Source organism: Jaculus jaculus, chromosome 9 (assembly GCF_020740685.1).
Source record: "Jaculus jaculus isolate mJacJac1 chromosome 9, mJacJac1.mat.Y.cur, whole genome shotgun sequence".
Classification (NCBI taxonomy): Eukaryota; Metazoa; Chordata; class Mammalia; order Rodentia; family Dipodidae; genus Jaculus; species Jaculus jaculus.
In genome coordinates, this window is record NC_059110.1 from 109,584,433 (window position 1) to 109,609,353 (window position 24,921).

The window sequence follows — 24,921 nt, forward strand, 5'->3', positions numbered from 1 at the left end:
CACTGGAACCAGTGGGAGAGTCAAACAGCCGGGTGTCTCTTAGAACCCATATGTTAGGGTTCTCCTGCATCAGCCCATCCTGGACTTCCCTGAGACAAGACATAAGATTGAGCCCAATTTTGCGAGTTTTAAAAAATTTATCTGTTTAAGAAAGAGGGGCAGATAGAATGGGAACACCAGGGCCTCCAGCCACTGCAAATGAACTCCAAATGCATGTGCCACCTTGTGCATTTGGCTTTATGTGGGTACTAGGAACTTGAATCTGGGTCCTTAGGCTTCACAGGCAAGCGCCTTAACCGCTAAGCCATCTCTCCAGCCTCTTTGTTTTTTTGAGGCAGGACCTCGCTGTAGCTCAGGGTGACATGGAACTTACTCTACTCTGTCGTTCCTGGCTGGCCTCAAGCTCACAGTGATCCTTCTGCCTCTGCCTCCTGAGTGCTAGGATTAATGACATGCACCACCACGCTTGGTTAGTTTTCTTTCTTTTTTTTTTTTCTGATTTTATTTTTATTTATTTATTTGAGACAGAGAGAGGAAGTGAGAAAGGATGCACCAGGGTCCCCTAGCCACTGCAGACGAACTCCAGATGCATGTGCATCTGGCTTACGTGGTGACCTGGAGAATCAAACCTAGGTCCTTAGGTTTTGCAGGCAAGTGCCTTAACCACTAAGCCATCTCTCTCTAGCCCAGTTTTAAAAAACATTTTATTTTTATTCATTTATTTGACATGACAGAGAAAGAGAGAGAGAGAGTAAGAGAATGGGCACACCAGGGCCTCCAGCCACTGCAAATGAATTCCAGACGTGTGCGCCCCCTTGTGCATCTGGCTAATGTGGGTCCTGGGGAATTGAACCTGGGTCCTTTGGTTTTGCAGGCAAACACCTTAACTGCTAAGCCATCCCTCCAGCCCCCCAGTTTTGCTTGTTTTTTGTTTTTGTGAGGTAGGGTCTCACTCTAGCTCAGGCTGACCTGGAATTCACTATGTAGTCTCAGGGTGACCTTGAACTCAAGGCAATTCTCCTACCTCTGCCTCCCATGTGCTGGGATTAAAGATGTGTACCACCCACCATGCCCGGCCAGTTTTGTTTTTGAAACAGGGTCTCATGTAAACTGGCTTAGAACTCACATATATATATATATATATATATATATATATATATATATATATATATATATATATATATATATATGCAAAGTCTTATTCTAGCCAGGCTGATCTGAAATTCACTATATAGTCTCAAGGTGGCCTCAAATTGACGGCAATCCTCCTACCTTTGCCTCCTGGTGCTGGGATTAAAGGCGTGTGCCGCCACGCCCAGCCCATAAATGGCATTTTGTTGCTATCTACTCCAATACTGTTGTTACCCCTCTGAGAGGATCTCTTAGTGAGTCTGTGGTCCCTCTGTCTTCTGCGTGTCCACCCTGTTCACAGCCCCAGTCATCTCTGTAGGAATCTTTCAGGGAACTGTGTGTACACCCCTGAGCCAGAGGCCGGGCTGCCTGGGGTGAGATCAGGCTGCCCTGGGAACCTAAGCAAGGCAGCTGTAAGCTTCAGGAGATCCAAGGAGGAGGAGGAACCGAGAAAGCAAATACGTGCAGGAGCCGGGAGAGGCTACGGGTTATCGACCACAGTTTCACTGGGACGCAACCCAAGCGGAGGAAGGGGGAGACGGGGAGGGCCGCCTGGAACTGGTCTCCACTGCCCAGAAGGGGCTGACCCTAACCAGTAGGCTCCCCCTGCTGGCCCCAGCCTGCATGGCAAGAAGGAGGGAGGAGAGTCCTGTAAATTCCCCAGTCCCCTTCCCCACCACCAGGCCCCTGGTAGGGGGGGTGCCAGACAAGGCCAAGTTAAACATTAATATCACACATGGCTGATGGGCTTTTATTACACACTTGTACAGCGACTGACGGATAGAGAGCTGAAAAGCAACAGCCGAGACATGCTCCAAGCTGAGGGACACGCAGCTCTCATAACAGGGGTAGGGTACAGCATTTCTCTATGTCTACCTACCCACTCATATAAAAGTCACAGTCCATGGCACAACAGCAAGAAGGGTGAGGTAGGCAAGGGCACCCAGCAGGCAACACAAGGTCCATGTGCACCCAGCTGAAGGAGGGATCTGCACAGAAGGTTGCCTTGGGAGAAGCCCTATCAGTAATAGACAGAAATGCACACCCATAACGTCAAAAGAAGCATAGTGTCTAGAGGAACAAGTTCGAGGCCAGCCAGTACGAACAGCAGTCTGCTCTCTGGTTCTGGCTGAGTCACAGCACACACTAACCGGCCTGGCTCTTTCTCACGGCCAGCTTGAAGCCTGAACACTAGAAAAGGAGTCACACCAACGGCTACCCCTAGGTGGGGCTGTTCCAAAAAAATCACAAGCAAGGTCCACAATGGGATTCTTTCCCATCAGAGAGCCAGTTGAGGGCAGAGAACTCAGAGAATGAGCCCTGAAGAGCCCCAGATGTCAGGGGTGAGAATAGAGATGGGTTGAGTTTAAAAAGAAGGATCTGAGCTGGGCCTGGTGACACAGAACTGTAACCTCAGCTACCAGGGAGGCTGAGGCAGGAACATCTTCAAGTTCAAGAACTACCTGGGCTCGAGGCCAACCTGGGCCATTTAGCGAGACTCGGTCTCAAAATAAAACTAGGTTGGGAATCTAGCTTGTCGGGAGAAGAGTACTTGCCTAGCATGTGTGAGGCTCTAGGTTCAATCCCAAGTCATACACACACACATATAAACACACACACACACACACACACACACAGAAAGGCGGGCCCAGTTCCCAATCCTTCACCGTCTCTTAGCATTTCTCCCCGACTGTTCTAACTGACGATCCTCCGACTCTGACTCCCGAATCAAGGCGCAAGTCTCTCATAGACCCAGTCTTCTTCCCCTTGGTGGGTCATGGGCCCCAAAGAGGAGTCTCCTGTCGGGAGGCCTCGCCGGAAGACAATGCGGTCGTGTAGGCGGTTGGTTTGGCCTTGCCAGAACTCCATCACGTGGGGGTACAGGATGTAGCCCCCCCTAGAAGAAGAAGTAGAGGTTTACCAGTCCTCCTTTCACCTCTCATCCCAAGTTTTCTTGAAGCAGGAAGCTGCTGGGATGCACCTGGTCAGAGCTGCCCAGAGGAACAGATCTGTAATTCCACAGGCTGGGTCCTAGTGTCCCTCTCTGGAAGACCACCGGGCATCACTCACCAGTACTTTGGCTTGGGCACCTCCTGCTCCTGGTAGAGCTGCTTCAGTTCCTCGTTTTTCTTTCTCAGATACTGTTCAAGGTAAGGAGGTGGAGGGAGAGGCAGGCTCAGTTAATGATTCATTTAAGGACTTACAAGCATGTGTTCTGGGCCAGACAGAGGAGGCCGTTTCCCATCCCCCTCCCCACGGCCGATCATCCTTTTCTCTTTGCAGCATCTGGGGATGAGTGTGGGCCCCCACTGCCAAGAGCCCTTTGCAGGAGTCCCACTCACCTCCCGATCAGGGATCACAGAACTCTGGCGACTGACCACGGCTCCAATCTGGCTGCTTTTGGGGCGGGAGTGGAAGTAGCATTCGGCCTCCTCCTCGGGCAGCCTCGTCACAGGACCCTCCACTCGCACCTGTGCACAGATGACCCTGACTGGGCGGCGGGAGAAGCCACCAGCAAGTCCTACCCGTGGTGAAGGCCGTTTCTCTCATTCGTCCCTGTATTTGCTGCCCCACCCCTCCTGGCTCCAAGTAGACCAGTGCAGAGCTGTGGGAGAGGCAGAGAGTCTAGGCCAATGCAGGGCACAGACCTTCATCTGGGAGACCTTCCCTAGGCTCATCCACAGATCCATCCCTATCCACTCTGCCTATCCAGGGGATACTCACCTGTCTGTTAAGGGGTTCCCAGTAGAAGACAAGGGAGGCAAAGGGGTTGGAGTCCTGAAAACAAAAGAGAACCCGTGGACATCCCTCAGAAGAGGATGCCTCCTCCAGCAATGCGGGGGGAAGGCAGGAGCTATGCACTGAGCAACCACAAGCAGAGGCAGTCACTGTCTTATCTCGTTTAAACCCTCAAAGGGAGGCCTCTGGTTATAGATGTAAGACAGCCTCAGAGAGGTCAAGTCGCATGCTAAAGTTTACACAGTAAGCGGTAGAGCTGGGTTTAAAACAGCCTGACTGGAAAACCAACCAACCAACCAAACAACCAAACAAACAAGACAGCCTGACTCTAATGAAAGGCTTGGCTGTTTCATTCATCCATGGGTTTTTGTTTTTCAGGTAGGGTCGCATTTTGTAGCTCAGGCTAATCTTGAGCTCATGGCCTGGCAAGAAATACATGTTTTGATGAAATGAACTTGGGAGAACCACACATTTTGGACTCATTATTTGGGGCTGGGGAGTTAGCTCAGTTGTTAAAGGTGCTTGGACTCATTTATTGAATGCCTATGAAATTTCAAATGCTGTGCACCTCCGGAGAGGTGCTGAGGGCCAAATACAGATAAAAAAAGATATGGGTTGGAGAGATGGCTTAGCGGTTAAGGTGCTTGCCTGCAAAGACTGAGGACCCACGTTTGACTCTCCAGATCCCATGTAAGTCAGAGGCACAAGGTGACATAAGCACGCAAGGTCTCACATAGTAATAATATGTACAAGGTGGCACAGGTGTCTGGGGTTTGACTGTGTTGGATGGAGGCCCTGGCACACCAATTCTCTGTCTTTCTCACTCTTATTAAAAAAAAAAAAAAGAAAGAAAGAAAAAGAAAAGAAAGATGCATTCTTAGGCTGGAGAGATGGCTTAGCAGTTAAGGCTGCTTGCCTGCAAAGCCTAACGACCCAAGTTCAATTCCACTGTACCCATGTAAAGCCAGATGCACATGCACCTGGAGTTCACTTGCAGCAGCTGGAAGTCCTGGCATGTCCATATTCTCTCTCTCCCTGGCGTGGTGGTACATACCTTTAATCCCAGCACTTGGGAGGCAGAGAATCACTGTGATTCAAGGCCACCCTGAGACTACATAACGAATTCTGGGTCAGCCTGGGCTAGAGAGAGACCTTAACCTCAAAAAAAAAAAAAAAAAAAAAAGCATCTGATGCATCTTCTATTTCCATCGAAATTACCATGGAGCAGAGGAGACACACTATTAGTTATGTAACCACATAAATAAATACACAGTCACAAGCTGGGGGAAAAATGGCAGAAAGGCTGGGTGTGGTGGTGGCAACATGCCTTTAATCCCAGCACTCAGGATGGGATCGCAGTGAGTTCAAGGCCACCCTGAGACTACAGAGTCAATTCCAGGTCAGCCTGGGCTACAGCGAGTCCCTACCTTGAACCCCCACCCCCCAAAAAAAAAGGCAGAAAGTCACGAGTTACACTGCCACCAAACAGCACAGGGGCTGACAGTGTAAGAGCCGAGGAAGGCTTCCCTGAGGAGACAACATCTGGCTGAGACGTTAAGACCAGCTGCTGCTATGCTGCAATAGCTGACGCAGGAGGGGGTGCTTCATTCATTCACAGCAAACGCCGGGGGTCTGAGGCGGTCGCCTGAGAATACCACGCAGGCAAAGGTGGGGGCCGGACCCTGGGAGGATTTACCCTGACCCTCACCAGCTCTGATCCCTTCCGACTCTCGTAGTTAGTGAAGAAGCGGAAGCCATCCTTGCCAAAGCCCTTCAGCAGCAGCATGCGGGCAGAAGGTTTTCCGTCTCTAAGGGCACACATCAGAGCGCTGGGGTCAGAGCCATCCCCATGCCCTTGCTTCTGCCCCTTCCCCACGACACGGCTTAGTTCCTCCAGCTAACGAGAACCGCCCCCCACCCCAGTTGTGCCCACGTAGGCTGCTCATTCCCACATGGCCCTTGGAGCTTGTCCGGGAAGTACTAGTGTGACACCAGCCTGTGGGTTCTGTCATACACAGAACTGTGTCCCTCCCCCAATGCCTTAAGCCCCTATGTGGCTGTACTTGGAGACAGGGCCTTTAGGGAGGTAATTAAGATTAAATGAGGTCAGAGGGATGGGGCCCTAATCCAATCGAGATTGGTGCCCTTGTAAGAAATGAAATGTCGTAGCATGTGTTCTTCAAGGTCACATAAGGACACAGCAAAAGGGTAATTGTCTGCAAAGTCCTCGCACCAGAAACCATCCGTAACAGCACTTTGACTTTTTGACTTCTAGCTTCCAGAACTGTGAAAAGTAAACTGTTGCTTACACTCCCCACCCCGCACCCCAGTCTATAGTACTCCGTTACAGCAGCCCTGGAAAACACGCAAGGCCCAACAATAAAGCAGCCAACTAATTCTCAGAGATCGCACAAGGGACTATGACCTCAGGTCCTCTGCCCAGAGCTCTGGGAGATACCCAGGTCAGGGCTGGGGAGATGGCTCCGTGGTTCAAGTGCTCTGCTTTGAAGCGTTGAACTTTAGTGAGACAGCGTGGCAGTTTGAATTTATATCCCCCCCCCCCGCCATAGACTCAATGTTTTATTAAAGTCTGTAACTTGGATTTTCAGCCACCTGGCAGTAGAGGTGTCACTGGGGGCAGATCCTGGGGTCCAGCCCTCAGGGGTGCAGAGTGCTGGAGCATTGCCTGGGCTTCCTGCTGTGTGTGTGCCGTTTGCTAGTGTGATGGCAGCCTTTTCTCTCAGCATGGGTTTGGTAAAGGGGGCCAGCTTCTTCTGCCATTATGGAACTTCCCCTGGATCTGCAAGCTTCAATAAATCCCCTCCTCCTATAAACTGTGTCTGGTTTGGAGCTGACTACTATAGAGAGGGTGTGGAAAGTTGAATAAGAGGCTTATACAAGAGATTTCTTCAGGGTATGATTGATTGTCAAGTGAATTATAGAGCCAAGCACTAAGCTAGGTATCTAGACAGGAAGTGTGGGCAGATGGGGACAGGAAGGAGACAAGAGTACATCAAGGGCAAAGATGTGTGCGGCTCTATATTTTATCACTTAAAAGGAATTTAGTGACCTGACCTTTGGTTTATCAATAAAGGAAGGTTTACAGAAGCTCAGAGAGGGCAATGTCTTACCTGAGGCCAAACAACCATAACACCAGCAAGCAGTGAAATGAGAGCTTCCTATGTTTCCATTTGCATCTATACCCCTCTGCTCCCCCACCCAAAGGACCCATCGGAATGCCTACCTGGTGCAGGTAGCCAGACACATGGCATTGGCTTCCCCTATGTCAGGGCATTGAACAGCCTCCTCGAACCAGGAAGCAAACTGCTTCATGGGGTCCAGAGAGGTCAAATGAGACTCCTCAAATGCCTGGGGAGAGAAGTTGATCTCATTTAATAAAAACATAGTGTTGGGACTGGAGAGATGGCTTAGTGATTAAGGCACTTGCCTACAAAGCCAAAGGATCCCGGTTCAACTCTCCAGGTAAGCCAGATGCACAAGGATGGTGGGGAGGCACGCATCTGGAGTTCATTTGCAGTGGCTGGAGGCCCTGGCGTGCCCATTCTCTCTCTACTTCTTTGCCTTCTCAAATAAATAAAACATATTAAAAAAAAAAACACTAACTAGGAAATGGGCTCTGTATTCCATCTTATAGGCAAGAAAACTGGCATTAAAAAGGCCAAATTGGGCTGGAAAGATGGCTTAGTGGTTAAGTCATTTGCCTGCAATGCCAAAGGACCCAGGTTCAATTACCCAGGACCCACATAAGCTAGATGCCCAGGCTGGCACATAGGTTTGGAGTTTATTTGCAACAGCTGAAGGTCCTGGTGCACCCATTCTCTCTCTCAAGTAAATAATTTTTTTAAAATGGTCAAATCGGGCTAGAGAAATGGCTTAGCTGGTTAAGCCTAAGGACCCAGGTTGAATTCCCCAGTATCCATGTAAGCCAGATGCACAAGGTGGCGCGTGTCTGAAGTTCATTTGCAGTAGTCAGAGGACCCAGAGTGCCCATTCACTCTCCGTCCACCTGCCTTCTCTCTGTCACGTCCTTTTTCAAATAAATAAATAAATAAAATATTGGAAAAAAATTTTTTGTCTTTGGTTTTCCAAGGTAGGGTCTCACTCTAGCTCAGGCTGACTTGGAATTCACTATGGAGTCTCAGAGTGGCTTCAAACTCATGGTGATCCTACCTCTGTTTCTCAAGTGCTGGGATTAAAGGCATGAGCCACCCACACCTGGCTGAAAAAAAAATTTTGTTTTAAAAAGGCCTAATAGCCAAGTGTGGTGGTGCACACCTTTAATCCCAACACTTGTGAGAGTGGGTAGGTAGGTTATTTGGCCTTTTTATTTTATGTTTTCCCATTTTTCAAGGTAGGGTCTCACTCTGGTTCAGGCTGACCTTGAACTCACAGAAATCCTTCTACCTCTGCCACCACACATGGCTCGCTTTTTCTTTCCTTCCTTCCTCCCTCCCTCTATCTCTCTCTTTCTTTCCTTTTAAATATTTATGGGCTGGAGAAGGTGGCTTAGGAGTTAAGGTGTTTGCTGCAAAGCCAAAGGACCTCGGTTCGATTCCCCAGGACCCACATAAGCCAGATGCACAAGGAAGTGCATGTGTCTGGAGTTCGTTTGAAGTGGCTAAAGGCCCTGGCATGCCCATTTTTTCTCTCTCTCTCTCTCAAATAAATAATAAAATATATTAGAAAAAACATTTAGCTGAGTGTGGTGGCACACATACCTTTAATCCCAGCACTTGGAAGGCAGAGAGGGGGACTGTCGTGCGTGTGAGGCCACCGTGACACTACATAGTGAATTTCAGGTCAGCCTGAGCTAGAGTGAGATCCTACCTCAAAAACAAACAACAACAAAAAACTGCAATCCAGCCGTGGTGGTGGTGATGGTGCACGTCTTTAATCCCAATCACTCAGGAGGCAGAGGCAGGAGGATCACTATGAATTCATGGCCACCCTGAGGCTACACTACATAGTGAATTATAGGTCATCCTGAGCAACAGTGAAATCCTACCTTGAAAAAAAATATATATATATATTGCGGAGAAAGAATGAATGAGCACACCAGGGCCTCCAAGAGCTATAAATGAGCTCCAGATTCGTGCAAGCAAGTGCCTTAACCACTAAGTAATCTCTCTAGCACTCTTTGTTTTATATATATATATATATATATATATATATATATATATATATCTCACTGTGATCTTCCCTTTGCCTCCCGCACGCTGGGATTAAAGGTGTGTGCCACTATGCCCAGCCTGTTTGGTTTTTTGAAGAGGGTTTTACTCTAGCCAGGCTGACCTGGAACTCATTCTGTCGCTCAGTCTGGCATTAAGCTCTTGGCGATCCTCCTACCCCTGATTCTAAGTGTTGATATTAGAGTAGTGCTTCACCACATGTGGTAAAAACCAACAAGCAGACGGGTGTGGTGGCACCCGCCTTTAATCGCAGCAGAAGTAGAATGGTTTTTGTGAGTTTGAGGCCACCCTGAGACTACGTAGTGAACTCCAGGTCAGCCTGGGCTAGAGCGAGACCCTATCTTGAAACAACAAAAAACCATCACTGGCTGTGATGGCACACATCTTTAATCCCAGTATATATATATATTTGAGAGAGGCAGAGAGAATGAGCATGGCAGGGCCTCTAGCCACTGCAAAAGTGCTCCTGATGCGTATATGCCACCTTGTGCATCTGGCTTTATGTAGGTACTGGGGAATCAAACCCAGGTTGTTAAACTTTTGCAGGTAACTAACTGCCTTACCCTCTGAGCCATCTCTCCAGCCCCAACCCCTATATATTTACTTATTTATTTTATTTTTTGTTTTTTTCAAGGTAGGGTTTGGCTCTGGCTCAGGCTGACCTGGAATTAACTACATAGTCTCAGGGTGGCCTCGAACTCAGGGGATCCTCCTACCTCTGCCTCCTGAGTGCTGGGATTAAAGGCGTGTGCCACCACGCCCAGCTTCCAACTCCTATATTTTTGTTTGTTTTTGATATTTTGAAACAGGGTATGTAGTACTGGCTAGACTAGAACTCTATATTGGCCAGACTGGTTCAAATTTGTGATTCTTCTGCCTCTGACTCAAATGCTGATATTACAGGTATGTAGCACTGAACCCAGCTTCTGTGTGTTTTGAGGCAAGGTGACAAACCGCCCACGCTTGCCTCAAACTTTATACGTCACTGAAGATGACCTTGAACTCCTGATCCTTCTGCCTCCAACTACCCAAAACATTTTCTTTATCTATTTGAGACAGAGAGAGGGAGAGAGAGAAATAGAGAGTGAGAATGGGCACGCCTGGGCCTCCAGCCACTGCAAAGGAATTCCAGACGCATGCATTACCAAGTGCATCTTGCTAAAGTGGGTCTGGAGACTGGAAACCTGGGTCCTTAGGCTTTGCAGGCATACTGCTTAACTGCTAAGCCATTTCTCCAGCCCCTGTTTTTTTTTTTTTAATCACTTATCTGAATATTTTACAATTAACCTAAATCCATAGCATCTTGTGAGGTTAAGTACGACCACTTTACAGATGAGAAAGGATAAACTGCCTACTAAAGTCATACAGCCCGCAAATGAAGGACTCTGGGAGTCCGCGCCTCTTCTCACAGAGACAAGCCATCACTGAAGCCACCTTCACCAGCTTTGGGCCCTAAGCCTCAGCCCACTTCTAAATTCTAAAACCTCATTCTCCCATCAGGGTGACCCTTAAAATCCCTGTCCCCATGGGTGGCCCCCGAAACCCCCGAGGGGCTTCTCCAACCCTTTCTACCGGCACATGACTCCGGGACACCCCCTTCCCGCACCCGCAGGCGGCGGTGGTACCTCCCGGTCCCCGCGGTAACTCTTGCGCATCGGTCCCAGGTCCATGACGGCACCTCCACGGCACAGATGTCGGAGGTGCTTTGCAGCAGCAGCAGGTCGCCTGAACGTCACAGCGACGCTCTGCAGCCCGCACGTCATGGGGTGCTGGGGGGGGGGGGTGCGCTGGCCACGTGATCTGGAGTCGCTTGTTCGCGGGGGGGGGATTGGGGGGGCGGGAAGAACCTCCCCCGCTGCGTCTACTCCCGGAAGGAAGGATTTGCTGGTAGTGGCCCAGACACGTTAACAAGTCCTACAATCTCTCAATCCGATGTCTAGGATCGTGGAGGAGGGAGACCGACGCGAAGAGGTCATTGGTTGGGGTTTGGTGGCAGCCGGGCCAATTAAGAGTTGGCAATGCAGCAGCCAATGGGCAGCGCCTCCGGGGGCGGGAGCAGAGAGCCGAGGGACGCCCGTCCCCGCCGTTAACACGCACGTGGAGGTTTGTTAAAGGGATAGGGAGGGCGGCACCCCCCCCCACCCCCAGCCCCCCCCCCCGCCGGGGACTTGAGAGGAGTGGTTACAGGGATTAAGTGGCTGATCTATCATAGGTGACAGAAGGTCCTGCTTTAGGGCAGGAAATACCTCCTGGATGAGGAGGTCAGTGCACTGGAGGAGGAAACATGGAATTGGGGACCAGATTCCCAGGCAAAGTGATGGATTTGACCCTGAGGAAAGAACAGTATGGTTTGAAGGGGAAAACATTGTGGTTTGTGAGTTGGGATATGTTGAAAGGATGTGTGGACCACCTAGGATAGATAGGTGTTATATGGTGGCGGGGGACACTCTGGTACTTGTGGGGAGATGCACTGGAGGTCAGGAAGAGACTCCAGGGGGAGAAGGGAGGCAGCTGATTGGGAAGAAAGTGGAAATTTGGAATCAGGACGTCCCCGTCCAGAATGGTCTTTCCTCATAGCTCCGAACTCCCTCCTGCCTTGTTTTTCTTATTAAAAAAAAAAAAGAGAGAGAGAGAGAATGGGTGCACCAGGGCCTCCAGCCACCGCAAATAAACTCCAGATGCATGTGGCCCCTTGTGCAGCTGGCTTATGGGGGTCCTGGGGAATCAAACCAGGGTCCTTTGGCTTTGCAGACAAACACCTTAACCACCAAGCCATGCCTCCAGCCCCTGCCTTGTTTTTCTAACTAGTGGACTGCGTGAGGTCAAAGCATACGTACTGCCTTCTGCAGCGTCTCTCCTGGCCCAGAGTATGGGAGCTTGTACGAGCCCAGTGCTCCAGCACATGAAAGGGCTGCTGGTCTCCCGCTTCTAACAGGCCTCCTGCATCTCCGCTTTCCCTTCTTTTTACACATTGTCCTTCCTTGGTATTAAGAGTAGTTCTTAAGCCTGGCGTGGTGGCACACGCCTTTCATCCCAGCACTTGGGAGGCAGAGGTAGGAGGATTGCCATGAGTTCAAGGCCACCCTGAGATGAGTTAATTCCAGGTCAGCCTGGACCAGAGTGAGACCCTACCTCGAAAAAACAAACAAACAAACAAACAAAGAGTAGTTCTTAAGTCAACGGGGAACAGGTAGACTGTGCAAAGTGACTTTCAGGCAGGTAGACATGAAGCTTGCTTCCAGCAGCATCGGGAATGGCAGCTACAAAATCCAGCCAGGCAGGCACCTAGAACTGTGCCAGGCAAGGGAACATCTTGGCCTGCCCCAGTTGTCTGTATTGGGTACCTTTCATGCATTATTGTGTGTTTATAGATTAAGCCAAATCTGGAAGACAAATTTGCTGCAAAGAAATAAAACAAGCTCTGCTGGGTGGTGGTGCAAGCCTGTAATCCCAGATAGAGGCAGGAGGATCAAGGCCAGCCTTGGCTACATAAGATCCAGTCTCAAAACGAAACAAAACAAAAGTGCGGGCATGGTGAGGCAAACTTTTAATCCAGCTTCCGGGAGGCAGAGATAGGATCACCATGAGTTCAAGGCCACTCTGAGACTACATAGGATTGCTGGGCTAGAGGGAGAGCCAACTTCAAAAAAAAAAAAAAAAAAAAAGGTGGGGGGGTGGAAAAAAAGAAAAGGCTTAAGTGATCAGTCTATGTATTCTCTACTGGTTGGAATTTTTGGTGCCACCATCAGTTTTCTTCCATCAGCATGAGTTGACTAGATGTTCTTGTTGAAATTATCTGTCCAGTATGAACATTGCTGCCCTCCCCTCCTCCGGAAGCCCTAAAGTTGACCTGGGTTAGTAGAAATTAGTGCCCTTCGTGGAACCATACTCTTTTCACACTCCTGAACTCTGCTGCCTTGGACCAGGATTCTAATAGGCACCAAGATTAGGACATTAGGACTGGGCTCAGCTGGTAAAGGAACTTGCTTGCAGAGCCTGAGTTTGATTCCCCAGGACCCATGAAAAGCCAGATGCACAAAGTGGCTCATCTGGAACTAAAAGACCAGGGAGTTGATATAGATTTAAAAAAAAAAAAAAAAAAAGACCAGGGAGCTGGAGAGATGGTTCAGCAGTTAAGGCACTTGCCTACAAAGCCTAAGGACCTAAGTGGGACTCCCCATTTCTCATTTAAAGCCACATGCACAAGGTGGCACAGGTAGTTCATTTGCAGTGGTTAGAGGCCCTGGTGTGCCCACTCTTTCTCTGTGCCTGCCTCTTTCTCTCTCAAATAAATATTTTTTTTAAAGTTTTTTGAGTGATTTGCTCAAAAGCCAAGAGCTTGAGTCAAGTGTGAGCTTGAGTATGACTCCAGAACTTGGGAAGCTGAAACAAGGTCATAAATTCAAAGCCAGGGGCTGGAGAGATGGCTTAGCCGTTCAGGCGCTTGCCTGCAAAGCCAAAGTACCCTGGTTCAATTCTCCAGGACCCACGTTAGCCAGATGCACAAGGGGCGCACGTGTCTGGAGTTCATTTGCAGTGGCTGGAGGCCCTGGTGCGCCCATTCTCTCTCTTTCCCTCTTTCTGTGTCAAATAACTAAATAAATTCAAGGCCAGCATGGGCTACATAGTGAGACCCTGTCTCAAAAATAAGAATCAGCCCCCACCAAACAACCACAGCAATAAAAACATGAGTTCAGTAGATTGCAGTTCATTCATATTCATCTATGCTGTAAACAGCTGTTAAAGATGTCTTTGGGGTTGGGTGTGGTGGTGGACACCTTTAATCCCAGCACTCAGGAGGCAGAGGTAGGAGGATCGTTGTGAGTTCAAGGTTACCCTGAGACTACATAGAAAATTCCAGGTCAACCTGGGCTAGAGCGAGACCCTACTTTAACCCCCCCCCCCCAAAAAAGGAATCTCTCACAAAAGTGAAAAAAAAAAGGGCTGGAGAGATGGCTTAGCGGTTAAGGCATTTGCCTGTGAAGTCTAAGGACCCTGGTTCAAGGCTCGATTCCCCACGACCCACGTAAGCCAGATGAACAAGGGGGCATATGCATCTGGAGTTCGTTTGCAGTGGCTGGAGGCCCTGGCGTGCCCATTCTTCTCTCTGCCTCTTTCTCTATCTGTCTGTTGCTCTCAAATAAATAGATAAAAATAAACTACAACGACAAAAACTCCCATGAAGGAAGGGCTCGGGATGTAGCTCAGTGTCTAGTGCTTCCTAGCGTGCTTGGAGCTCTGACTTTCGACCTCCATCAAGGCAAAAAACAATCCTACACACAAAGCCAAACCAGATGTGGAAGAGAAAGGGCTAGGTTCTGACAGCCTCTCCCTTCCTTGGCAATTATCTAGGAGGTGTACAGCTGATTCCTTTTGTGTGCATCTTCCCTCTGTCCCGGAGGTAATAAGCAGGCTTGTGTTGTGCTTTTCTGCTTGGTAGGATTTGGTGTCTACCACAGAGCAGCCTGCAGTGCTGAACCAGGGGGAGATCAAGCTGTCGGCAGCTGTGTTTGCGGCGTGGGAGAGATGTACTGTTAATGGTGCTGCTTTTTCTTAGACACTTTGCTATCTCAGCCTCCAACTTTGTAGTGTTACTAATCTTTTCTTGAGAAAGTCGTCAGTGAATAAAGAAGTATACTGCAAAATTGCAATATACAGAGACTCACACTGATTTCTCCGCAGGAAACAGAAAAGTCCGTGTGTGGGTTTAAGAGCTATGCATTACCTGTTTTCTTATGCTTTTGCATTTCTTTCCTCTCCTTTTTTCTTTTTGTATTTTATTTAAGAGAGAAAGAGTTGGATAGATAGAGAATGGGCACACCAAGGCCTCCAGTCACTCTAAATAATCTACAGAGGTATGTGCCACCTTGCACATCTGGCTTACATGGATACTAAGGAATTAAACCTGGGTACTTAGGCTTCCCAGGCATACACCTTAACTGCTAAGCTCTCTCTCCAACCCCTTGTTTTTTCATTTTTGTTCTCTTTTCATTTATTTATTTGAGAAAGGCAGATACAGAGAGACAATGGGTGTGCCAGGGCCTCTAGCCACTCCAAGGAATGAACTCCAGCTACACATGTTTCCTTGTGCATTGGGCTTTATGTGGGTGCTGAGGAATTGACCCTGGGTCCTTGGCTTTGCAGACAAGTGCCTTAACTGCTGAGCGCTCTCTCCAGCCCATGTATTTATTTTCTTAAACCACTTTGTTTTGTTTGTTTTTCGAGGTAAGGTCTCACTGTAGCTCAGGCTGACCTGTAATTCACTATGTAGTCTCAGGGCGGCCTGGAACTCATGGAGGTCCTCCTACCTCTGCCTTCCAAGTGGGATTTAAAGGCGTGTGCCACCACGCCCAGCAACTTGTTCAACTCTACACACCTCATGTCAGCCAGACACACAAGATGATGCGAGCGCACAAGGTTGCGCATGTGCACAAGGTGGTGCACCTGTCTGGAGTTCGATTACACTGGCTGGAGGCCCTGGCGCACCAATTTTCTCTCTGTGTGTCTCTTGTTCTCACTAATAATAATAATAATAATAATAATAATAATGATGATGATGATGATAATGATGCCAGTTCATTGGGCTTACCTTAAAAAAAAAAACCCTCCAGTTTTCCATAAAGCTCAGGAATTCCCAGACTTGGAGTGGACTCAGTTTAGAGCTTCAGAGAAAGCAACATGTTGACACACAGAAGGGCGTAGCCTGGCTTCCTGCCAGCAGGGGCTGAGGCCTGAGTAGGTTGGTTATCAGGGAGCCCCAGAGTGGGGCTGGGCCCTCAGGCTCGCTGAGTGGGATGAGAGGAAGCTCTGTCTCTGGGCTTTGTGGTTCACCCCTTTCCTGTGCACCCAGATGGGCTCCCCCAAACCCCAAACACTTCTGTAGTTCATATGTATGAGTCTTACATGTCTTCCTTTCTCTGTCTCCTTTTTAATGTTTTTTTCCCATTTTTCTAGATAGGGTCTCACTCTAGCCCAGGCTGACCTGGAATTCACTATGTAGTCTCAGGGTGGTCTTGAACTCATGGTGATCCTCCTGCCTCTGCCTCCTGAGTGCTGGGATCAAAGGCATGCACCACCATGACTAGCTGGACCTTACCTGCTTTTACTTTTGGGGGGCAGTCACTGAACTGTCTCAATGGGCCCTCTAAAGAAGCAACTCTAATGGCCATTAGGGAATTGGGTAATGACTGATATGGTTTCTTCAAAGCAACTCTCTTGCTTTTTCTCTTCTTTCCCCAGCTGCTTTGTGGTGTGGAAACTGGAGGGCTCCATAGCACTGGGTAATGATGTCACAAATCTGGTTTAGAGACAGGACAGGAAGTGGGTTGGCCTTGGTCAGAGAGCGTTCTCCAAAGGACAGTATGCATAGTAAAGTATTGCCTTTTGCCAGGGGTCAAGGAAGATGCTGCTGGTATGATGGTGTGTGTTTGTGTATCTGTAGAACCCTTTTTTTTTCTCTTTTTGAAAAATATATTTTATGTATTTGAAAAAGAGAGAGATAGAGAGAGAATGGGCGTGCCAGGGCCTCCAGCCGCTGTAAATGAACTCCAGACGCATGCACCCCCTTGTGCATCTGGCTTACATGGGTCCTGGCGAATCAAACCAGGATCCTTTGGCTTTGCAGGCAAACACCTTAATCGCTAAGCCATCTCTCCAGCCCTATCTGTAGAATTCTGAGACGAGGTTCCTCCTGAAATGAGCAGACACCTCCTAGCTCATTTCCCAACCAACCGTGTCTGAAAAGCCCTTCATTGTGACTTCCCTCTTCACTGTTTTTTTTTTTTTTTTTTTTTTTTTTAATAAACTTGGAACCAGTCTCCCCCACCAGAGCTTGCTGGCACGATACATGAAACCAGCAGTCTGTGGAGGACTGTCTTTAGGATGCACAGCCTGATGAGACCCTGGAGTGGGCATTGCTGTGAGTGTTGGAAGAGGGGCTATAGCATCCTCTGACCCTTCAGAACTAGGGAGAGGCCAAGGTCACCCCGAGCCGGTGTTTAGTTAACATAATTACTCAGCTCCTCTAGGTCTTGGCGTTAGGAAGATACTGAGTTTGTTTTTCAGTGCTGGGAATCAAACCCAGAGTGCCTCATGCACATTAGACAAGCACTCTACCAACTACCAACTCAGCTCAGCCTAGGAAGAAACCAAGTTTTTTGTTTTGTTTCTCTTCTTTTTTTTTCATTCATTCAGTCATTCTTTTTTTTTTTTTTTTTGAGGTAGGGTCTCACTCTATCCCAGGCTGACCTGGAATTCACTACAGAGCCTCAGGGTGGCCTCAAACTCACAGAGATCCTCCCACCTCTGCTGTGATTAAAGACGTGCGTCACCATGCCCGGTTTACATAAAATATTTTAAAATTGGTTATCAATATTTATTTTTCTGAGAGAGAAAAAAAAAGCAGATGGAGTGGAGAGGAAAACCAGGGCCTCCAGCCACTGCAAATGAACTCCAGATGCATGTGCCACCTTGTGCATCTTCTGGCTTATGTGAGTCCTAGGGAACTGAACCTGGGTCCTTCAGCTTTGCAGGCAAGTGCCTTACCCACTAAGCCACCTCTTCAACCCCCACATAAGACGTTTTAAAAATTTGGTTGCAAACAAAATTGGTATTGAGAAAGCAGCTATAATTGTCCACAAGATCAGCACATTAAAGAGAAACTTCCTATGCTACATTGGGACAAGAAAAGTGCCCTGAGGGGGAAGATCTCACCCATCAAAGGCTCTAGTCTGAGAAAACAAAACAAAGCCAACTTCTTTGAAAGGAGAGGATGTTGGATTCTCTGCGGGAACCTAACAGCCTAGGGCAGTGTTTGCCCAGGGTCAGCCAGGAAGGCCCACAGAGGCTGCTGGATGTCCTCCCAAGGCAGGCACTGGGTAGCATCATCCAGGCCGTACTAGTTTTACAGATGAAATATGCAAGATCGAGGGTGTCATGGAGTTTTATATCACAGTTCCAGAAAGCAGCCGAGGCCAGGCAATGTGTGGCAGGGAGGCTCTGAGGTCACTGCGAAAGGTAAAGAGGAACCCTACGCTGCAGTGGAGACTCCAGGGTGTTGGAGATGCGTGAACTGTGGGATGTCTGCCAAGGAAAGCTGTGTGAATGGAGTGGAGCTGGCCAAAAGGAGAGGCGACATGTGCTGCAGGCAGCACAGCTAGATGGATGGGGTTACTACCCAAGCCTGGGCTACAGTGAGACCTACCTCAAGAAACAAAAAACCACCTTTGCGGGCTGGAGAGATGGCTTAGCGGTTAAGTGCTTGCCTGTGAAGCCTAAGGACCCCGGTTCGAGGCTCGGTTCCCCAGGTCCCACGTTAGCCAGATGCACAAGGGGGCGCATGTGTCTGGAGTTCGTTTGCAGAGGCTGGAAGCCCTGGCGCGCCCATTCTCTCTCTCTCCCTTTATCTGTCTTTCTCTCTGTGTCTGTCGCTCTCAAATAAATAAATAGAAAATTAAAAAAAAAAACCACCTTTGCCTCCCAAATGCTGTGATTAAAGGCGTGCCCCACCACGCCTGGCAACCCCCAGCTTTGGATTAGCCAGGCTCTTTTATCACAGATGCAGGTGCCACATTGCATCCAGCTTTACATGGGTGCTGGGGAATTGAACCTGAGCTGGCAGGCTTTGCAAGCAAGTGTCTTTAACCGCCGAGCAATCTCTCAGCCCTAATCTCTTTTTTTCTCTCTTTTCTTTCTTTTGTGAGGTAGGGTCTTGCTCTAGCCCAGGCTGATTTGGAGTTCACTATGTAGTCTGAAGCTGGCCTCAAACTCAGGGTGATCCTCCTACCTGAGTGTTGAGATTAACAGTGTGTATCACTACATTTAGCAAAGGGGAAAACAAAAAATTCTAAGGAGGAAACATGGGTTAATGCTTCCCCCTCAAGCACATGTGACCTGGACCAAAATTATAATCAAGGGTCCATCAGAAGCTGGGAGGCTTATTGCTGGGGGTGGGTAGGTTCAGCAGTCTTGCTTCCTACAACTCTCAGATAGAGGCAGATAAAGTCATTGTGTTGCTCTCGCCATCTCTGGTTGGAATACATTCTGCCTTTCAAGTGGAGGCGACCCATAGGAGAAGGGTTGTTACCCGTATCTTGTATCTCCCCCTAGAGAAGGGAATTACCAAATGCCAGCCTTCCTCTACCTAGCTGGGGGCTGGCACCTCTATTTACAAAGGAGGCTGAGGAGACAGATGCTGAGCTGGAAGCCTACAGCATAGGATTTGAAGTTGGCCAAGGGTAATGTGTGTAGAAAGAGGCTAGTTACTCCCAGCGTTCGAGGTGCAAAGGTAGGAGGATCTTGAGTTCAAAGCCATCCTGAAATTATATAGTGAATTCCAGGTCAGCCTGGGCTACAGTGAGACCTGACCTCAAGGAAGGAGAAAAAAGACAGACAGGCTAGTTTGTTAGTATGGCTCTCCTCCACACCTCCTGCTGCTCAGGGTAGAGCAAAACCTTCCCTTACCTGCCAGGGACTGCACTGAGATGCAGGACTGTTGGGCTGAGGAGGCATCTGCCATGTCTATCCAGCTGCTGTTCTAGTGTGGTCCAACTTGAGGAGGGGCAGGAAGGATCTGCTGTTGACAAGTGATCATGGGCAGAGAGCCTAGATTCTTCTGAGATCCATGTTCTTTTAATTTTTCAGCCACGTGGAGCTTCACTGGCTTGAGGAAACGGTGTTGGCTGGCAGTGCAGGTGGCTGGCAGCAAAGCCAGGTGGACAAGGGAGTGGATGGCGCAGAACCAGTCTGGGCACTTGGGAGCAGAGCTGCTGTCCTGGCTGGCTTCTGGGGGTGAGTAGAAAGCACGCCCTGTTTTCCACATGCCTCAAGTGGACAGTCTGGCTGCTCTTCAGGCCCCCACGAGGCTTCCATACTAGATCCAATATTTTTGTTGTTTGAGGCAGGGTCTCTCTCTAGCTGAGGCTGACCTGGAATTCCCTATGTAGTCTCAGGCTGGCCTCAGACTCACAGTGATCCTCCTACCTCAGCCTCCCGAATGCTGGGATTAAAGGTGTGCACCACCACACCTGGCTATTTTTATTTATTTATTTGCAAGCAGAGAGAGAGAGATTGACAGAGAGAATGGGCATGCTAGAGTCAATAGCTGCTGCAAATGGACTCAACACATGTACCACTTTGTGCATCCAGCTTTATGTGGGTACTGGGGAATAGAACCCAGGTTGTTAGGCTTTGCAGGCAAGTGCCTTAACTACTGAGCTCTCTCTCTAAACCCTAATCCAATCTTAAACCTGTGTAACACCACAGCCCCAGCTTCTCCACTGCTCTGCCAAAATGACAGAAGAGAAGCAGAATCTGTGGCCAGCTAAGCCCCATGAGCAACTTGCTTGGTCCTTTGTTTTAGGAAGAACCCTGATTTTTTTTTTTTTTTTTTTTTTTTGAGGTAGTCTTGCTGTAGTCCAGGCTGACCTGGAATTCACTATGTAGTCTCAGAGTGGCCATGAACTCACGACAATCCTCCTACCCCTGCCTCCCAAGTGCTGGGATTAAAGGTATGTGCCACTACGCCCAGCTAGAACCCTTTTTGAGAAGTGCATTTTCTCCAGATTCTAAGCCTTCTGGAAAGAGCTGGTCCAAGGCCCTTTGGTTCTTTTCTGCAAGCTTACTCAAAACCTTCCTCCAGGGCTATGGAGGGAGGGCAGGAGTTAGCCGGCTGCTCAGGAAGTCTGCTAGGACACCTCTGTAGAGCAAGCAGCACGGGCTCATGGGAGAAAACGTCACAAACAGCTTGCATTGGTAGCTGGCCTCTGGAGGTCCCCAGGAGCGCTCTGGCCGCTCCTGTTTGGGATTGTGGCCTGGGTTTGCTGAGTGAGAGCTGGGAAGTGTCTAAGAACCATAGCTCTGTCCTCAGGAGCCCCCTCTCCAAGACCTCCGAAGTAAGAGACAAAGGAAGCCCCGCTGCCAAGAGCAGACTTTGCCTCAGGCAACTAAATTTATTAGCAAGAAAAATTTTCGTCAGTCCCAGCGCTGACCAACAAAGTACACTGTTAATAAAGGATAACAAATCTGTCACTTAATTCATAAAACATACTTCAAGCAGTTACAACTAAAAATAAAGTTGCATTTTTGTTTAATTTAAAAGCCTCAAAAATAACAAGCAATATGTATTTTAAAACATGTCGTAGACACAATAGTCTATTATACAATATACACTGTACACAGTAGAGCTTGGGCAGGTAGGGTGGAAAGATGAGAAGAGAGGGAAAGGGGCAGGATGGGAGGTGTTTTTACGTGAGTCCAGATGAGTTGAAATGCTGTCACTTAGAAAAAAGCATTACTAGTGAAGAAGAATTCGTATGCTCATCATTGCCCCCAAAGCCCTCAACTGAAAGCAGGCATGGAGGAGGTGACGGAACGGAAGGAGGAGCAATTAAATAAAATGTCTGTAAAGCACACACATACACAGTGTTCATCATCTGAAGTAAGAGTATAAGGCAACGTTCTCCATAGAAAAAGGGGAGGGGGAGGAGTCCGCCGGCATCTGACCTTTCAAATAGGAAGTTGGAATGTCTGGAGAGCCGTGGCAGGGCTGGGCAGTGGAGTGGAGGGACCTCCTGAGCTTCCAGAGAGGTGGGTGCCAGTGGGAAGCTGGATGTGGGCATTTGTCTGTCCCTAGTGACCAGGGGAGGAGGAGGTTGAGGGGGATAAGGAGGCAGGATGGGGGACATGGCACGATGGGATTCCGGCAGTGTTGGGAGTGATGGGGGCTGGGAGGGGGCTCACTTTGCTCCTCGACGGAGTGAATGCACGTTTTTTTCCTTTGGAAATAAGGGTCCCTACGCGTCCTGGTTTAGAACGTCTCATTGGGCATGGTCAGTGTCCATGGCCTGGGCAGGCTGGGAGCTCATGGTGAGAAAGGAAGGGCTAGGGTGAAGCTGGGGTTATTCAGAAGGAGGACAGCCTGGGGAGTGGAGCAGAGCCCCTTCCTGTGGGGACACAGCCACAGAACAGGAGTGGGGTTAGGGTGGGCCCAGGGCAGCTGCGGTCTCCTGTCTACCATGGGCTCAGACGAGACAGATGAAGTATTCCATCTCTAGAGCCTCCCGCCTCAGCTGGCCTTACAAGTTCTTCGTGACCAGGTGGGTTTTATAATGCTTGGTGAGGTGGTCACTCCTCATGAAGCGCTTCTGACATTGGGCACACTCGAAGCGTTTGTCACCTGGGAAGAGGAGATAACTGTTACTCAGGAACCTAAGGACAGACACTGTCACAGCCCCCCAAAAGAGGCACACATGTGAGCGCCTCAGAACGAACTGATTTGGCCTAATCGCAGTACACTGCTCACAGGTGCTCTCTGTCATCTGCTGCTCTCACCTCTCGGCCCCGTCTGACCTTCCCAGTCGACCTTGTTCCCGTTCCTTGTCCCTTGCCCAGGTTGCTTGTAACTGGACCCTTGGATGTCTGACTGCTTCATTCTTTCTTTTGTTTTTGTTTGTTTTTTTTTGTGGTTTTTGTTTTGTTTTGTTTTTTTGAGGTAGGATCTCACTCTATCCCGGCTGACCTGCAACTCACTATGTAGTCTCAGGGTGGCCTTGAACTCTTGGCAATCCTCCTCCTGCCTCCCAAGTGTTGGGATTAAAGGCATGTGCCACCATGCCTGGCTGTCAGGGCATTTTTCTATAGTTTTGCATTTATTTGCTAGAACATTAAAACACTTCATTATGATATCAAACCAGATTGGCAGTAAGCCAGGCATATCAGAGGATACATGTAATATTGAAATCTTAGAGGTTAAGGGAGGAGGGTTTCCATGAGCTCAAGACTAACCCAGGCAACACAGCAAAACCCTGTCTGAAAAACAAAAAAAAAGCTGGGTCTAAGGGTACATGCCTATAACCCAGCACCTCAGAGATTGAGGCAACAGGATTGCTGAGATTTTTTTTTTGTGTGGGGGGGGTTGAGGTAGGGTCTCATTCTGGTCCAGGCTGACCTGGAATTAACTCTGTCATCATAGGGTGGCCTTGAACTCATGGCAATCCTCCTACCTCTGCCTCCGGAGTGCTGGGATGAAAGGCGTGCACCACCACGCCCGGCTGGATTGCTGAGATTTTGAAGTCACCTGAGATACATAGTGAAATTCTGTCTCCCAAAACAAATCTCTTCACCTGGGCGTGGTGGCATATACCTTTCATCCCAGCACTTGGGAGGCAGAAGTAGGAGTTTGAGGCCATCTTGAGACTACATAGTAAATTTTAGGTCAGCCTGGGCTACGGTGAGATGCTACCTCAAAACAACAACAAAAAAGCTCTTCAGGGCTAGAGAGATGGCTTAGCGGTTAAGCGCTTGCCTGTGAAGCCTAAGGACCCCAGTTCATGAGGACCCACGTTAGCCAGATGCACAAGGGGGTGCACATGTCTGGAGTTTGTTTGCAGTGGCTGGAGGCCCTGGCGTGCCCATTCGCATTCTCTCTCTCTCAAGTATCTGCCTTTCTCTCTGTCTGCCACTCTCAAATAAATAAATAAAAATAAACAATTTTTTAAAAAGTTAAAAAAAAAAAAGCTCTTCAATGAGGCAGCTGAGCAGACACTAGGATACAGATCTTTGTAAAAACCCTGACAGGCAAGACCATCACCCTCAAAGATGTCAAGGCCAAGATCCCAGACAGAGAAGACAACCCACCCAACCAGCAGTGGCTGATACTCACTGGCAAACAGCTGGAGAACGGCCACTCTCTGACTACAACATCTGGAAAGAGTCATCCTGCACCTACCTGGTGGTGTGCCTGTGTGGTTGCACCATCATGCCCTCCCTGCATCTGCTTGCCCAGAAGCCCGACTGCTACGGGATGCTCTGCCGTGAGCACAATGCTCAGCTGTGCCCCTGTGCCATGAGCTGCCATAAGCACAAGTATGACCACACAACAACTGCCACCCCAAGAAGGCCAAGTAAAGCTGTGGCTTTGGGGCCCTAATGAAGTCCCCTTATGTAGACTGCAGCAGGAAAAAAAACAAAAAAATAAAAAAACAGTGAGGCTGGGGAAATGGCTCAGCAGTTAAAAGCACTTGCTTGCAAAGTCAGCTGGCCTGAGTTTAATTCCCCAGCCACTCACATGAAGCCAGACACAAAAAGTAATGCAAGCATCTGACATTTGTTTGCAGTGGTAAGGCTGACTGTGGTGGCCCAGAGACCCTGACACACTCATAATGCAAATAAATAACTATTTTTTTAAGTTAAGAGGTTTGAAGAGCCAGGAGCAGTGGTTCACATTTGTAATCCCAGTACTCTGGACACTGAGGCAGGATGACTGCTACGAGTTCCAGGATGGTATGAGGTTCACAAGACCCTGACCAAAAAAAAAAAACAAGGTTAAAAAAAAAAGCAGGATTGGGATGTGGCTTAATATGGAGTGCTTGCTTAGCATGTAAGAAGTCCTGGGTTCAATTTCTAGCACTGCAAAATAAAAACTAAAAAAACCCACAAAACTTAAAAGTACAGGAAATAAACCCTATGATATTAAAAATAATATTGTTGGGCTGGAAAGATGGCTTAGCAATTAATGTACTTGCTAAAGCCAAAGGACCCAGATTCAATTCCCCAGTACTCATGTAAGCCAGATGCACAAGGTGGCACATGTGTCTGGAGTTTGTTTGCAGTGGCTAGAGGCCTTGGTGCACCCATTCTCTTTCTCTTGCTCTATACCTCTTTCTATCCCTCCTTCAAATAAGTAATAATAATATTGTTGGGTTGGGTATGGTGGCTCACATCTGTAATCCCCAGTGTTCAAGAAGCCAAGATAGACAGATTGCTATAAATTCAAGGCCAGCCTGCTTTACATAGTGAATTCATGGTAGCCTGGGCTACAGAATGACAGCCTGATAATAATATT

General features: G+C 48.6%; 2 protein-coding genes across 2 annotated transcripts in view; both read right to left on the reverse strand.

Annotated features, from left to right (window-relative positions):
- Positions 1-1,861: 1,861 nt before the first annotated feature.
- Pnpo (pyridoxamine 5'-phosphate oxidase) lies at positions 1,862-10,864 on the reverse strand. The gene is made up of 7 exons (XM_004655512.3): positions 10,706-10,864; positions 7,115-7,239; positions 5,579-5,678; positions 3,856-3,909; positions 3,474-3,602; positions 3,202-3,272; positions 1,862-3,028 (listed from the first exon to the last, which is right to left on the reverse strand). The coding sequence occupies exons 1-7, from the start codon at positions 10,841-10,843 to the stop codon at positions 2,860-2,862; spliced, it is 786 nt and encodes a 261-aa protein (XP_004655569.1). The 5' UTR covers positions 10,844-10,864; the 3' UTR covers positions 1,862-2,859.
- Positions 10,865-21,008: 10,144 nt separating this feature from the next.
- Positions 21,009-24,921, reverse strand: part of Sp2 (Sp2 transcription factor) — a 38,639-nt gene continuing 34,726 nt past the window's right edge. Inside the window, exon 7 of the mRNA XM_004655511.2 lies at positions 21,009-22,254. Coding sequence (XP_004655568.1) covers positions 22,154-22,254 — 101 coding nt within the window. The 3' untranslated portion in view covers positions 21,009-22,153. The remainder of the gene's footprint in view (positions 22,255-24,921) is intronic.

Bases quoted from the DNA above. Each gene is read 5' to 3' on its own strand.
- Pnpo (XM_004655512.3), bottom strand. From the start codon at position 10,843: ATGACGTGCGGGCTGCAGAGCGTCGCTGTGACGTTCAGGCGACCTGCT. The intron at 5,679-7,114 runs GTAGGCATTCCG...GTGTGCCCTTAG, and splicing joins TGTCTGGCTACCTGCACCAG to AGACGGAAAACCTTCTGCCC. The intron at 3,603-3,855 runs GTGAGTATCCCC...ATCTGTGCACAG, and splicing joins GGGAACCCCTTAACAGACAG to GTGCGAGTGGAGGGTCCTGT.